The sequence below is a fragment of the Notechis scutatus genome, chromosome 8 (assembly GCF_049901735.1).
Source record: "Notechis scutatus isolate UNSWTSFEM ecotype Mainland chromosome 8, rNotScu1.2, whole genome shotgun sequence".
NCBI lineage: Eukaryota > Metazoa > Chordata > Lepidosauria > Squamata > Elapidae > Notechis > Notechis scutatus.
In genome coordinates, this window is record NC_142016.1 from 5409455 (window position 1) to 5421980 (window position 12526).

The 12526-nt window shown below is 41.3% G+C and overlaps 1 protein-coding gene across 1 annotated transcript in view; it reads left to right on the forward strand.

Annotated features, from left to right (window-relative positions):
• The window catches only part of COL9A2 (collagen type IX alpha 2 chain), a 57929-nt gene that overhangs the window by 10032 nt on the left and 35371 nt on the right, over positions 1 to 12526 (forward strand). The window contains exons 4-11 of the mRNA XM_026673665.2: positions 346 to 408; positions 1185 to 1238; positions 3554 to 3589; positions 4307 to 4330; positions 7453 to 7506; positions 9033 to 9086; positions 9866 to 9913; positions 10840 to 10896. Coding sequence (XP_026529450.2) covers positions 346 to 408; positions 1185 to 1238; positions 3554 to 3589; positions 4307 to 4330; positions 7453 to 7506; positions 9033 to 9086; positions 9866 to 9913; positions 10840 to 10896 — 390 coding nt within the window. The remainder of the gene's footprint in view (positions 1 to 345; positions 409 to 1184; positions 1239 to 3553; positions 3590 to 4306; positions 4331 to 7452; positions 7507 to 9032; positions 9087 to 9865; positions 9914 to 10839; positions 10897 to 12526) is intronic.

A 12526-nucleotide genomic window follows, 5' to 3' on the forward strand; every position in this document is an offset into this window, starting at 1 on the left:
GCACAACTCAACTTTCTTGCCTAGCAGTGGAAATTTTGGCATCGGTTGTGGTCATACGTCAAGGACTACTTGTGCTTTAATTTGAGGAATGTGGAAATTTTGAGCTTTGGACAGTCTAACTTGCCCTCCCCAGAGGGGCATTCTCCAGATTAATTTGGACTACTAATCCCATCATTCTCACCCAGCATGGCTAAATTCAGGATTGCATGTCCCAACATACCTGGAGGGCATTAAGTTGAACAGCAACAGCTTGAATCTTTCCAGAAGGGCTAGGCATGAGGCCCCCTTCTTCTTCTTGAATATTTTGAGGACACTTTTAATGTCCCCATCATTTCTTTGCAACAGGGGATCAAAGGAGATCCAGGCCTGCCAGGACCAGATGGAGCTCCAGGAAAACCCGGAATAGATGTGAGTAGTTGCTCAGCCCAAAATCTGAACTGCAGTTCAGCATATCCACAGGACTTTGGGTTCTTATTTAGAAGATTATGTTGCTTCATATAAGTATGGAAAGGTATACAAGCACATTGTCAGCTGGCGCTCCATTCAAAATCCAAGAAAGAAATACTTAGACTCTTTTAATTAGAGAAAAGATATCTTTTACTGGAAATCAAGTGGTAGCAACAAAAGAATTCTGAATCTGAGAAAATGGGCGCGTAAATCACATATACAAAGTAATGGCAACATTCCCACCCCCAATAGTTCAAATGGTTCGTCCAATTAAAAGTTGTGTATACCATCATGTGGGCATCTCCAGGTGGTGATGAAGCTTCTGTCCGTTGACCTTGACATAGTTTGATAAAGAGTTGTGGCTGCGCATAGCATAGAATAGAAACCTAAGCAAGAATGTACCCCCCCAGTTTATACAGTTCTGGTTTGTAACACCTCCAGCTCACTTCCCATAATCATTCTCCCTCTCCTCCCCCCGTTACTTATGACAGCCGAAAGATGCAAAGCAAGGGGAGAAAATCTTGAAGGCTGACACACATGTTTCCTTTAGATTGTGTTCCATTCCCTCTCAAACCTTAATTTGACTTTAGCAGATTCCTTGATTATTCCTGGCTTATCTTCTAGGGCTTTAGCCAAGCTTCTGCTTCTCTCTACAAATGCTGGTTGATACCCTCAAACTGATCCCTCTAGTTTTCCTTATCCTTTTTCTTATTTCTTCTTCTTCTTCTTCTTCGCAGGGCCTTACGGGAGCTAAAGGAGAGCCAGGCCGTGTTGGAAGACCAGGTCCCAAAGTGGGTAACTGTTTTTTTTTTCTGCCTGGGGGAGAGATTTTGATGCATGTAATGTGTTGAAGGCACCAAAGCATTCTTCCTCAGCTTGCTACTTCTCATGTGCTGGGACTGCAACTCCAGATACCCCCACCAGCTGTGATCTCACATTGGAGGGAGGAGGCACTGTTTGGAGAAATGTATCCCAGGATCCATGATTGACTTCAGGTTTTGATCCTGCTTTCTGACTCCACGACTGTTATTCCTACTGCTGAAGAACGAATGGGAAAGGTCCCTGTGCTTGTCAGGCATGGGAGAAGCGGTCATCGCTACGAACTGGGACAGATTGTATCTTCTGCGTTCTCCTTAGTTTAGTTTACTTTATTGTCATTGCACCTCCTACAACGAAATCAAACACCATCTTCAGTGCACATCATGGCCATGACCATGAAAATGAACACAAACACACATCCTTCACACTCCACACATTGAATTGAAAACCCCCAAAACCGCACCAACCCTGCACTATGCAGTAGAATTCAAAAGAGCTACTGCCCTGGGATAGAAGCTGATTTCAGCTTACATGTGCTTGTTTTTATTATTCTGTACCGTCTGCCAGATGGTAATAGTTAAAAAAAAAAAGGGTTCCCAGGATGAGATTGATCTTTAAGAATGTTTTGAACTTTCTTAAGGCAGCAGGAGCTATAAAGCTCTTCCAAAGAGGGGAGAGGGCAACCAATGATCTTCTGGGCAATGACATTAACCCTCTGGAGTGCTTTCCTATCTGCCACGGTGCAATTGGCAAACCATACAGAGGTGCAGTATGTTAAAATGCTCTCTGTGGTGCAGCGGTAGAAGGTCACCAGCAGTTTTTCATTCAGTTGCTGTTTTTTGAGAAGTCTCAGGTAGTATAATCTCTGCTGGGGCCTTTTGACCACTGCTACAATGTGAGCACCCCAGGTCCTGTCCCCTTTTATGGTAACACCCAGAAACTTAAAACTGGCCACTTGCTTCACTCGTTCTCCATTGATAAGCAAGGGCTGGATGTCTGATCTGTTCCTTCTATAGTCCACTATAAGCTCATTGGTGTTGAGGACCAAGTTATTGTCTCCACACCGTGAAAGTTACCATTGGTCCACCTCATCTCAGTAGGCAGACTCCTCCCCCCCGGAGATAAGTCCCACCACTGTTGTATCGTCTGCAAATTTAGCAATAGTATTACTAGCGTGAGTGGGAATGCAGTCATGCACATAAAGAGTAAGTAAGGGACTCAACATGCAGCCCTGTGGTGTACCAGTGTTAAGAATAAGGGCTGAAGAGGTATGATTACCTAATCTGACCCTCTGTGAGCGGCCAGACAGGAAATCCATAATCCAAAGGCAGATTGAATTAGAAAGTCCAAGGTCCAGAACTTTAGACACTAGTCTATGTGGAAGAATTGTATTAAAGGCAGAACTAAAATCTACAAAAAGCATTCTCATATAGCCCCTCCCCCGGCTGTTCTAGATGTTCTCATCTTTTCCTTGCTGATGATGGCAGGTGAAAAAAAAAAAATCCAGGTCTCTCAGGTGGTGGCAGATCAGGTTTGGGACCTTGAAGCTGAAGCCTGCATCTGCTCAAGAAATAAATCTTTGTCCCAAAGGTGCTTTTTTTTCCCCCAAGAGGCAACTGAATTTTCTGGTTTTTCTTTGAAGAGGTTTCGCTTCTTATCCAAGAAGCTTCTTCCGCTCTGACTGGATGGTGGGGAATGGAAGGATTTATATACCTTGCAGACAGATGGCCATTTGCATAATTTTAGAGAATCACTGAGACCCCTTGGAGGTTTATCTGTGTCCTCAGGGTTACCTGAGTGGTGCAAGTGGTGCAAGAGCCTTCTTGGAACTTCTGAAAGGACTGTGTTGTAGATTGGGGATAGATGCATGTTCAACTTTGACATACATGGCCTCCTTGACCCCTCTTTCAAACCAGTGGTGGACTCTGCTGTCTTCAAAAGGATGGCTTTTGTCTTTTAAATGCAGATGGGCTGCTCAACCTTGTCCTGATGGGTTTGTTCTCCTATATTGTTTATGAAGTGGGTTGGGGTTTTTTGTTTTTTTTGTCTATCTTGTCTACAACACAGTTCTTTCAGCAGTTCTAAGAAAGCGCCATACCCTTTTTCACATCTTCAAAAAACAAAAAACAGTTGCCTCTTTAAAAAAAAGCACCTTTGGGACAACCATGACCTGGATGACTGAGAATCTCCATAGACAAACAAGTCTATTGGAAATGGGAAGTTGAATCAAAGTCTTGTTTTGTGGCTCCCGCATATCAATTTTCTCTTTTCTCTTGTGATGATGCAGGGCCAATTGGGACTTCCAGGACCACCGGGGCTCCCAGTAAGTATCTGCTTTTCTTTACACGTGCTGGAAAAGAAAATACCTCCGTTGTACACAGTAATGACAGATAACTATAATGCAGCTGGGAGAGATCATGGTTTTCCAATCATGGCTTGAGTTTTGATCTAGCCAGGGCTTCCCTAGCCAGGATTTGAATAAGCCAAAACCAAGCCTTTGCTTATGATATTAGATTGTTAACAATACATCCTACAAGAATGCAAATTTCTTTGAACCTGGAGAGAATTAGAATTTTCTGATTCATTTGGCAACAGGATCTCAGAATGGAGTGCTAGGTTTTGCTCAAACGCCTTTTGGCCTCAGAACATTCCAATGGAGAACCAGAATTGAACCCTAAATATCTACACAATTCGTATTTAATGCAGTGCCACTGGGTCCAATTCACATCCACCAGGTATTCTTAAAAAATTAAGTCATGAGTGACTTCAGCCAAGGAATTAATTTCTCTCCTGTCATAAGAGTGTTTCATGATAGGTCATGCTTAGCATGGTGATAATTTTGTGAGAATTTCTTGAATATGTTCTCAAATGTTATGTTTGCCCTGGTTGAAAAGTGACAATCCCACTAATTCAGTGAATTCTGATCGAAGAAAAGCAAGACATTTTCTAACTCTTGGAAATTTTGGTGCCGGTGCTACAGTGCTTAAGTTTTCAGCAGTTGACCTGCATTGAAAAAGGACATTGTATCTGTCTGTTTCAGGGACCCGGATTTCCAGGGACTCCTGTAAGTGTGACTTGTGACATGTTGGGTTACCCTGTGTGGTAGGTAGTGTGCTTGATGACAATAAAGAAGAAATTTGCTTGGTTCTCATTTAAATGCAAAGTAATCGGATACTCCTGATGTATCTGGAGTCCATTCATTTGATGACCATTTGAAATTACAACGGTGCTGGAAAATGTGGCTTGTTATCAGTCCTCGACTGTCACAGCATCCCCATGGTCACCTGATTACATGAACCAGGCACTTGGCAACTAGAATGCCTTTGTGACCATTGCCGGGGTCCCTTAATCACTATTTGTGACCTTCCCAGCAGGCTTCCGACAAGCAAAGCCAGTGTGGGAAGCTGGACTTACTTAACGACCGCATGATTTGCTTAACAATTGTGGCAAAAAAGGGTCATAAAATCAGGCACGACTCACTTAAAACTGCTTTGGTTAGTCATGGAAATTCTGAATCCAATTGTGGCCATAAGTCAAGGACTATCAGTATTCAGAGCCAGAAATTGAATAAGAAGGATATGTAATCCAATCAACGCAGCAAGTAAAGGTGGTCTTCAATTGAGCCCAACATTTCTCTTGCTGAATGAGACATTTGTTAAGTGAGTTTACCCCCGTTTTATGACCTTTCTTGTCACACTTGTTAAGTGAATCACACTTGTTAAATTAGTAACATGGTTGTTAAGTGAATCCCCACTGACTTTGCTTGTCAGAAGGTGGCAAAAGATGATCACATGACCCCCGGGACACTGCAACTGTCATAAATATGAGTCAATTGCCAAGCATCTAAATTTTGATTGTGTGATCATGGGGATGCTGCAATAGTCATAACTGTGAAAAATGTCGCTTTTGTTCAGTGCCCATTGTAAATTTGAACTGTCACTAAGTGAACTGTTGTAAGTCAAGGACCACCTGCAGTTAAACAGATCTGATGCATGGATTAATTTGGCGTCCTGGCACAGGTACAACCCTTATTTTTTCCCAACTGGAATATGATGTTTTGAAATCAAAGCAAGGGAGATTTGCAAGTCTGCGTGCCTTCTTTTAGCAAAGAAACAGTGGGAGGAGAAGTGCTTTCTTTTCTGCCTGAGATTTTAGGCAGCTTATTAGTCATATTGACAATCTGACTCAGCATCAGAGAATTTGGTATGTGCTGCTAAATGCCCAGAACTTTGCTGACCCAAGCAGAATTCGGTGCTCTTGGATGGTGATCAGAAGCTGAAGTAGCAAACTAGGTGATCTTCCCTGTACAAAAGGAGCACACGGTGATTTTTTAAAAGGTACTTTCCAATTTTAAAAGAAGTTAATAGGAGGTCAGCAAAACCAGCAGTCTTAACAAAGTCTTTTATTTAAAAAAAAACAATTACTACCAACCTGCGTTCAATCAAGGACCTGTATACTGCATGAGTCAAAAAGAGGGCTGTGAAAATATTTACAGACCCCTCACATCCTGGACATCAACTGTTTCAACTCCTTCCCTCAAAACAACACTATAGAGCACTGCACACCAGAACAACTAGACACAAGAACAGTTTTTCCCCAAATGCCATCACTCTGCTAAACAAATAATTCCCTCAACATGTTCAACTATTACAAAGTCTGCACTACTATTACTATTAATCTTCTCATCACTCCTTATCACCCATCCCCTCCCACTTGTGACTGTATGACTGTAACTTTATTGCTTGTATCCTTATGATTTATATTGACTGTTTCCTAGTATGATTTGATTGCTTATTGAACCCTATGACTATTATTAAGTGTTGTACCTGATGATTCTTGACTCTTGACGAATGTACCTTTTCTTTAATGTACACCGAAAGCATTTGCACCAAGACAAATTCCTTGTGTATTCTATTCTATTCTATTCTATTCTATTCTATTCTATTCTATTCTATTCTATTCTATTCTATTCTATTCTATTCTATTCTCAACCATGCTTTTTGGCACCACTGCAGGTAGTCCTTGGCTTACGATTGTAATGGAGCCATAAGATGCAAAGCGTGACTGACTCAACTTCATGATTTTTTCTCGTGGTGGTCATTTGGTTGTTAAGTAAATCTGCAATTGTTAATTGAATGCAACAGTCGTTAAGCAAACGCACTGTATGAAAAACTGTATAACACTGTATATTTGCTGAAAAACTGAAGTAAACATGGCAAAAACATTGTATACTGCAGTCAAGTGACTGCTGGATGCTACAAACGGCCATGAAGATGAGCTGGTTGCTGAGCCCCCCAAAATGCAATCACATGGGAGGGGGGAACAACTATTAGAGCTTAAGAACCAGGTTGTAAGTACCTATTGGTGTCTCAAGTCAAGGACTATCTGTAAAATATATTCTTGGAATGATAAATTGCTGTTTTATGATGGGCTGTACTCATGCTGTAAATAAGCAAGTCCCCCATGGATGGATGTCAGCAAGGGGGCGAGTGGCAAAGCTTATACCATGACGCTAATTCTCCCTGTCCTTAGAATCATAGAGCTGGAAGGGACCTCAAACCTTCTGCTTGAGGTGGAAGCTTTATACCGTCCCAGTCAAGTGATTGTCCAGCCTACACCCTGCAACGATGTTAGGGCGGGATCAAAATTTGCATAATGAAATCACAACATGGCTTTTGCCATACTTCTCCTGTGGCAGCCATTGTGTGGATATATTTGCTACATACTTTGATATGCTTCTGGCCCAAATGATTTGCCATCCCTGTTATAGATGTGCATTATCCTAATGCAAGATTGGTTTTGAAGGATCATTGCTGAACAACATGGGATCTGTCTGGCATGCAGAATTTTGCAGCATCAGTTCCTACCTCTCCAGGTAGGACCAAGAAAGATACCATGCTGAAACCCTCAAGAGTTACTAGGCGAAGTAAAATGAAGCTCTGATATGATATAAGGCAGCTTTCGGTCTTCCTGTCAGCCAGAAGAAGAGCCATCTAGTCTTAATTTTGGAGCACTTCCAATATGTGTCTTTCATACTTCAACCAAGCAACCCTTTTCTGCAAAGGAAAAAGTCCAGCTCAGCCTGCATGGTGAAATAAATCCTCCTTCGTGTCCTTCACTCTCTTATTCTTTCATCTAGAATGCATACGGTAAAAATACCCCCCCTCCCTTTTTTTCATGTCTCAGGGCCCCCCAGGTCACATTGGACTTCCTGGAGAAATGGGACCATTGGGACTTAAGGTAAGGATTTAGTTGAGATGTATACCTATTCCTTGGGGTAATTGAGTTGTCTAAAAGTATCCTGGAATCAGTTCCTGGGTACATATTGCAGAATGATGATATGATGAGGGTCCTTATAGGAAACAAGGTAGAGAGATGGATATAGGGTGGATGGATAGATACAATATTGGATGGATGGATGGATGGATGGATGGGTATGATATTGGATGAATTGAGAGATAGAGGGATGGAATATTGGGTGGATGGATGGGTGAAAGAATATACTGTATATTGGATGGATGGAACAATGGATAGATGAAAGAATTGAGGGATGCATAGATTCGATATTGAATGGATGGATGGCGGCCATTCAGACACTTCTCTGGAGCTCTTCCTTGGACAGAATGTTCCAGGCAGAAAAGGAAAGTTTTCCAGAATGAGAGAACAAACGAGGTTCACTTCTTCCAATTTCCCAAGTCTTTTAGCCATGAAATTTAAAGTTGGTCTCAAGATGGACATGCGTCAGCCTGAATGTCTTATTCCATGGTGGATGTTGCCCGTACTCAATTATATTAAACAGAGGTAACAGTAATGATGGCTAATGTACTTCATTCCAGATCTGGAAGTAGATTTACTTGCTTTTTATCTGTAGACAAGACATATTGCGTCTTGAGATATGTATCAGGATATTTGTAGCAATTGTCCAGAAAAGACTATAAATAAAAAATAAGCTGATACAAAAAATGTATTTTAGAGGCAACATATATATGTAAACCTACATATAGCTAGGTTTTATATATATAGTTACTGCCACCATATGGCTGAGGATAATTGCATCTTTTGAGACTAACTCAACAAATAAGGAGAGAGAGAATGAAAGATTCGGAAAGAGACCCAAATTAGAAATTAAAAAATAAAAGCTACCCAATCTCTCCCTCTTTCTTTTCCTAGGATCAGGACTGTTGCATGCTAAATGAGTTAAATTAAATTAGATAATGCAAATCTTGCGTTCAGAATAGGTTGGTTCTGCATCCTGCATAATTTACATTCTCATATCAGTATTCTGAAAATAAATATTGCACAAGTTATTCTGTTGTATTTTAAAACAAATCATTGAGCAAAACTTTGTTCTACTTTGGGCAGAAGGAGGCAAAAATAAAGTAGAATAGAAGACCGGTCTCAGAAATCATTCTTTTCCCACTCTAAATGGCCTAATATTTCCATTCCCCCCCCTTTTTTAATCTCTTCATTCTCTGCTCTCCTGGTTGCCTCCTTGGCTATCTGCTTCACAGCTCAGGTGGCAATAGGAGAGCCATCCTAAGCAGTGTGTCTCAACCTTGGCAACCTGAAGATGGGTGGACTTCGACTTTCCTTTGCCAAGGTTGAAAAATGATGATTCTAAGAATTGTGGATTCTTAGTCCTGGTGCCCATTCTTAACGATTGTGGATGCCCACAATGGAAGTCTTGCTGGAGTAGTTGTGTGTGGTAGCTTGCCTTTTGGACTTTCCTGCTGGAATGATTTTCTGATTCCTCTTGTGTTTTTTAGGGGGAACGTGGACCAGATGGACCACAAGGACCTCCAGGACCACCTGGAAAGCCAGTAAGTCCTCTTCAGGCTCCAAAAACTAAGAAAGACACAGTGAAATTGTTCTTATTTTATTGTTCCTCACCCATAGCCAGAATCTTGATAAACTCAAGCATGCTAACACCCCCTAAAGGCATATAGTTTGGGAACTATTAGGGAGGAGCCAACTTCACCCTCTTTCTCTCACACAAGCTATCTGAACCGAGCTGTTTCTTGCTTCTCTGGCATACAGCCTCTCTTTCCTGGGAATCCAGACTACATTCCATCACAGCTCTGTTGCTACTGATTTGGGTGCTTTACCTAGTAGTATGAGGGTGAGTCATTTATAGATTTGAGAGTAACATCTAGCGAACAATTAAATATCAACACCCGTCATATATCCGAGAACTGAATTTACTCTACCTTTTGATCACAGACCTCATTCTTATTTCTGATCCAGGCTATCAAATGGGTTACCAATTGATGTGCGTATCCTTCAGTTACATTTAATGGGGAGGCTTTCACCATTAAATGACTGTGCCTCGGGGGTGGGATCCCTCCTTTCTATTTCTCCTATTTTCCACTGCTACTCCCTGCATCGTTTTCCTTATGAGAAAAAAAAAAACATTAAGAGAAAAAGATGGATCAATTTAATGGTGCCTTTTGATCGGAAGTGCTAAAAGCCTTCAGTCTGGATAAAAAACTTTTCTTTCAGTTAAAAATAAAAAGTAACCTTCCCCCTCCTTTTTTTTTTTTTGCAAGTGAGAAAATGTTTTGCATTTTTGACGGCTTTATGCTTTCTTATATTTTTCAAGGGCCCAATTGGTCGTATCCAAGGAGCCGAGGGCAGTGCTGATTTCGTGGTAAGAAGGACTGCATTTAATTCCCATTTCAAAACAAAGCCATTCACATTCACGTTTTAATAGAAGGAAAATTAAAGTGTGGAGGAAAGGGAGTGCAACCAGAGTTGCAAGTTTCTTTTTAATATAGCCATTCTCAATACAAATAGTTTCAACCCTTACGTAGAGTTGATTTCCTGGCCTTGTCTACTTTGGGGTGTCAAAATCTGTCTTTCCTGTTTAATTGTGCCGTATCTCCTCCCCCTTATTATATTTCTGTGAATTAGAGAGGTGCCTGTTTAAGCCTCTTTGGTATATTTCCTGTTTATTGTGACTTAAATATGTGTCATCCCTCCTCACTTTGGTAATGGATCTTACAGTATATATTTCCTGTTGCCTTCCTTAGCTCTCCAAAATAGGTGGCTAGGTTAGTTAGACTTGTAGTCTAATCCAACTTTTGGGTATCCTTTAGGTTCTTCTGGTCCAATACTCATTTCCTTCTCAGTAACGTAAAGCCAGTGAATTCCCTAATCACCCAGAATGGTATCTGTATAAGATTCCAACAATTTCATCTTAGTTGAATATCTTAGGCAACCAAGCCATTGATGTTTTGGAGGGCTGGCTAGCTTTTATTACCAGCTTTCCTTTTCCTTTCCTTTCCCTCTCTCTCTTTTTCTTCCTCTGTCTCTCCCTCTCTCCCTCCCTCCCTCTCTTTCCTTCCTTCTTCCACTATTCCTTCCTCCACTCACTCAGCCACTTTTCCTCCTCCCTCCTCTCACCTTCTTTCCCCCAATCCCTTCTATTTCTCTTATCCCTCCCTCCCTATTTCTATAGCCACCTAACTCAACCAAGTGACTCTTGCACTTATTGCTATCCAAATTGCTACTTGGATGAAAGATATCTCAGATTATTTTCTCTCCCCCTCCCCCTTTTCCCTTCATGGCCTGCAGTGTCCAACCAACTGCCCACCTGGACTGAAGGGACCTCCAGGTTTACAGGGGTTGAAGGTAAGTATTTCTCTGCTCCATGATCTGTGGATGTTGCTTCGTTAGCGATAATTGCCATACAGACTTTAGTATCGCGAAGAGCTTCTCCAGTTTAAGCACCCGTGGATGTCACATTGGTTAATCTTCATTAGCTCCCACCCCTAATTGTGACTCTTGAACAAAAGAAATATTAATCTGTATTACTGAAACTGCCGGTAATATAGATTAATATTTCCTGCTGTTTAAGAGTTATCAGAAAAAACCTGGCTATATCATGTTGGAAACAAGCAAGGGAAATTGGCTAATTTTATTAGTACCATATTGGATCAGAGGTTACTGGCACTTTAGCGTGATCAACTCCAGATGGCTGGAGTTTAGATCAAATATTTTTATTTGATGTAAATATTTTTACTGCCGGTTCTGTGGGCATGGCTAGGTGGGCATGGCCATGTGACTGGATGGGTGTGGCCTTTTTTTGCAGCACCCCTCCCCCCTGCTCCATTTTTTTTTGCCTCCTGGGCCTCAGGGAAGCCCCCTGGGCGAAGCAGTAAGACAGTGAGGCGGATCCCGACACAGCTGATCATCGGAACAGCTGATCGTCAGGAGAAAAAAAAAAGAAATACTGGTTTGGCTGAACCAGGCCGAACTGGTAGAATACCACCACTGGTTTAGATAGACAGATAGACGGACAGACAAAGAGATGATTTTTTTTTTTAAATGAAACTTTTAAATAAGATAAAAACTAATACAAACTAATATAACCCAAGGGGGAAAAAAGGAAATTAAAGAAAAGGCAAAATATGCAAGACAAGAAAAAATGGAGATAGATAGGGAAAGAAGGAAAGGGAAAAATGGGTGGGGGGGGGAGACAAAAAAACATTAAAAAGTGGCTTGCGATATTTTTCATCTATATATATAAAAGCGAAAGACCCCTCATGCATCGTCACAAAATCTCCAGAACCAAAAAGCCTACAAACTTGAAATTTGGCACGTATGTTCCTCTTGGCTTCTAAGTGCTCACTAAGAAAGGATTTTTCAAAATGACCATCAGAGCATTAGTATTTCGTATGTTACGCTCTGATGCTAAGGAGTTCTAGTATTCCCTCTCCCCACCTGAAAAGAAATCTCTTCCAAAGGCAAAGCACAAGCAGAGGAGAGGAGTTTCAGTTTCAGTTTCAGTTTCACAGCACCAAGCAGCTTTAGTAGGAACAGTTGAGCTAAGCCACGCCCAGGCTCCTTGCTGTCTCCTTGCTCACACAACAAATACTGTTTCACTTTCCAAACAGCCCTCAACTCTCTCACAGACGCTAGCCAAATGAATACCAATGGATGCTGGTAGGCAGAGGCAGAATTTTTCCCCCTTATTTTCCTCCCCAAAAACTAAGCCTGACCACATAGTTTTGTAGCAAAGCACGGGTATTGAGCTAGTAGCAGTTATAAGAAGAAATATATTTTAACCTCTCTCTCTCAAGTTACATTGTGACTCTCTTCTTTCCAAAATCTATCTTGTCTCATTATCGAAACCATAAATCATTTTCCACTTTTACGCAAAATGTCCATAAGAGGCTTCCAGTCACCAGTAAATATAGATAAATGTCTTCTCTTTAATCCAAAAAGTCAAGGTTAATTTTATTAGTATTGTATTGTGTGC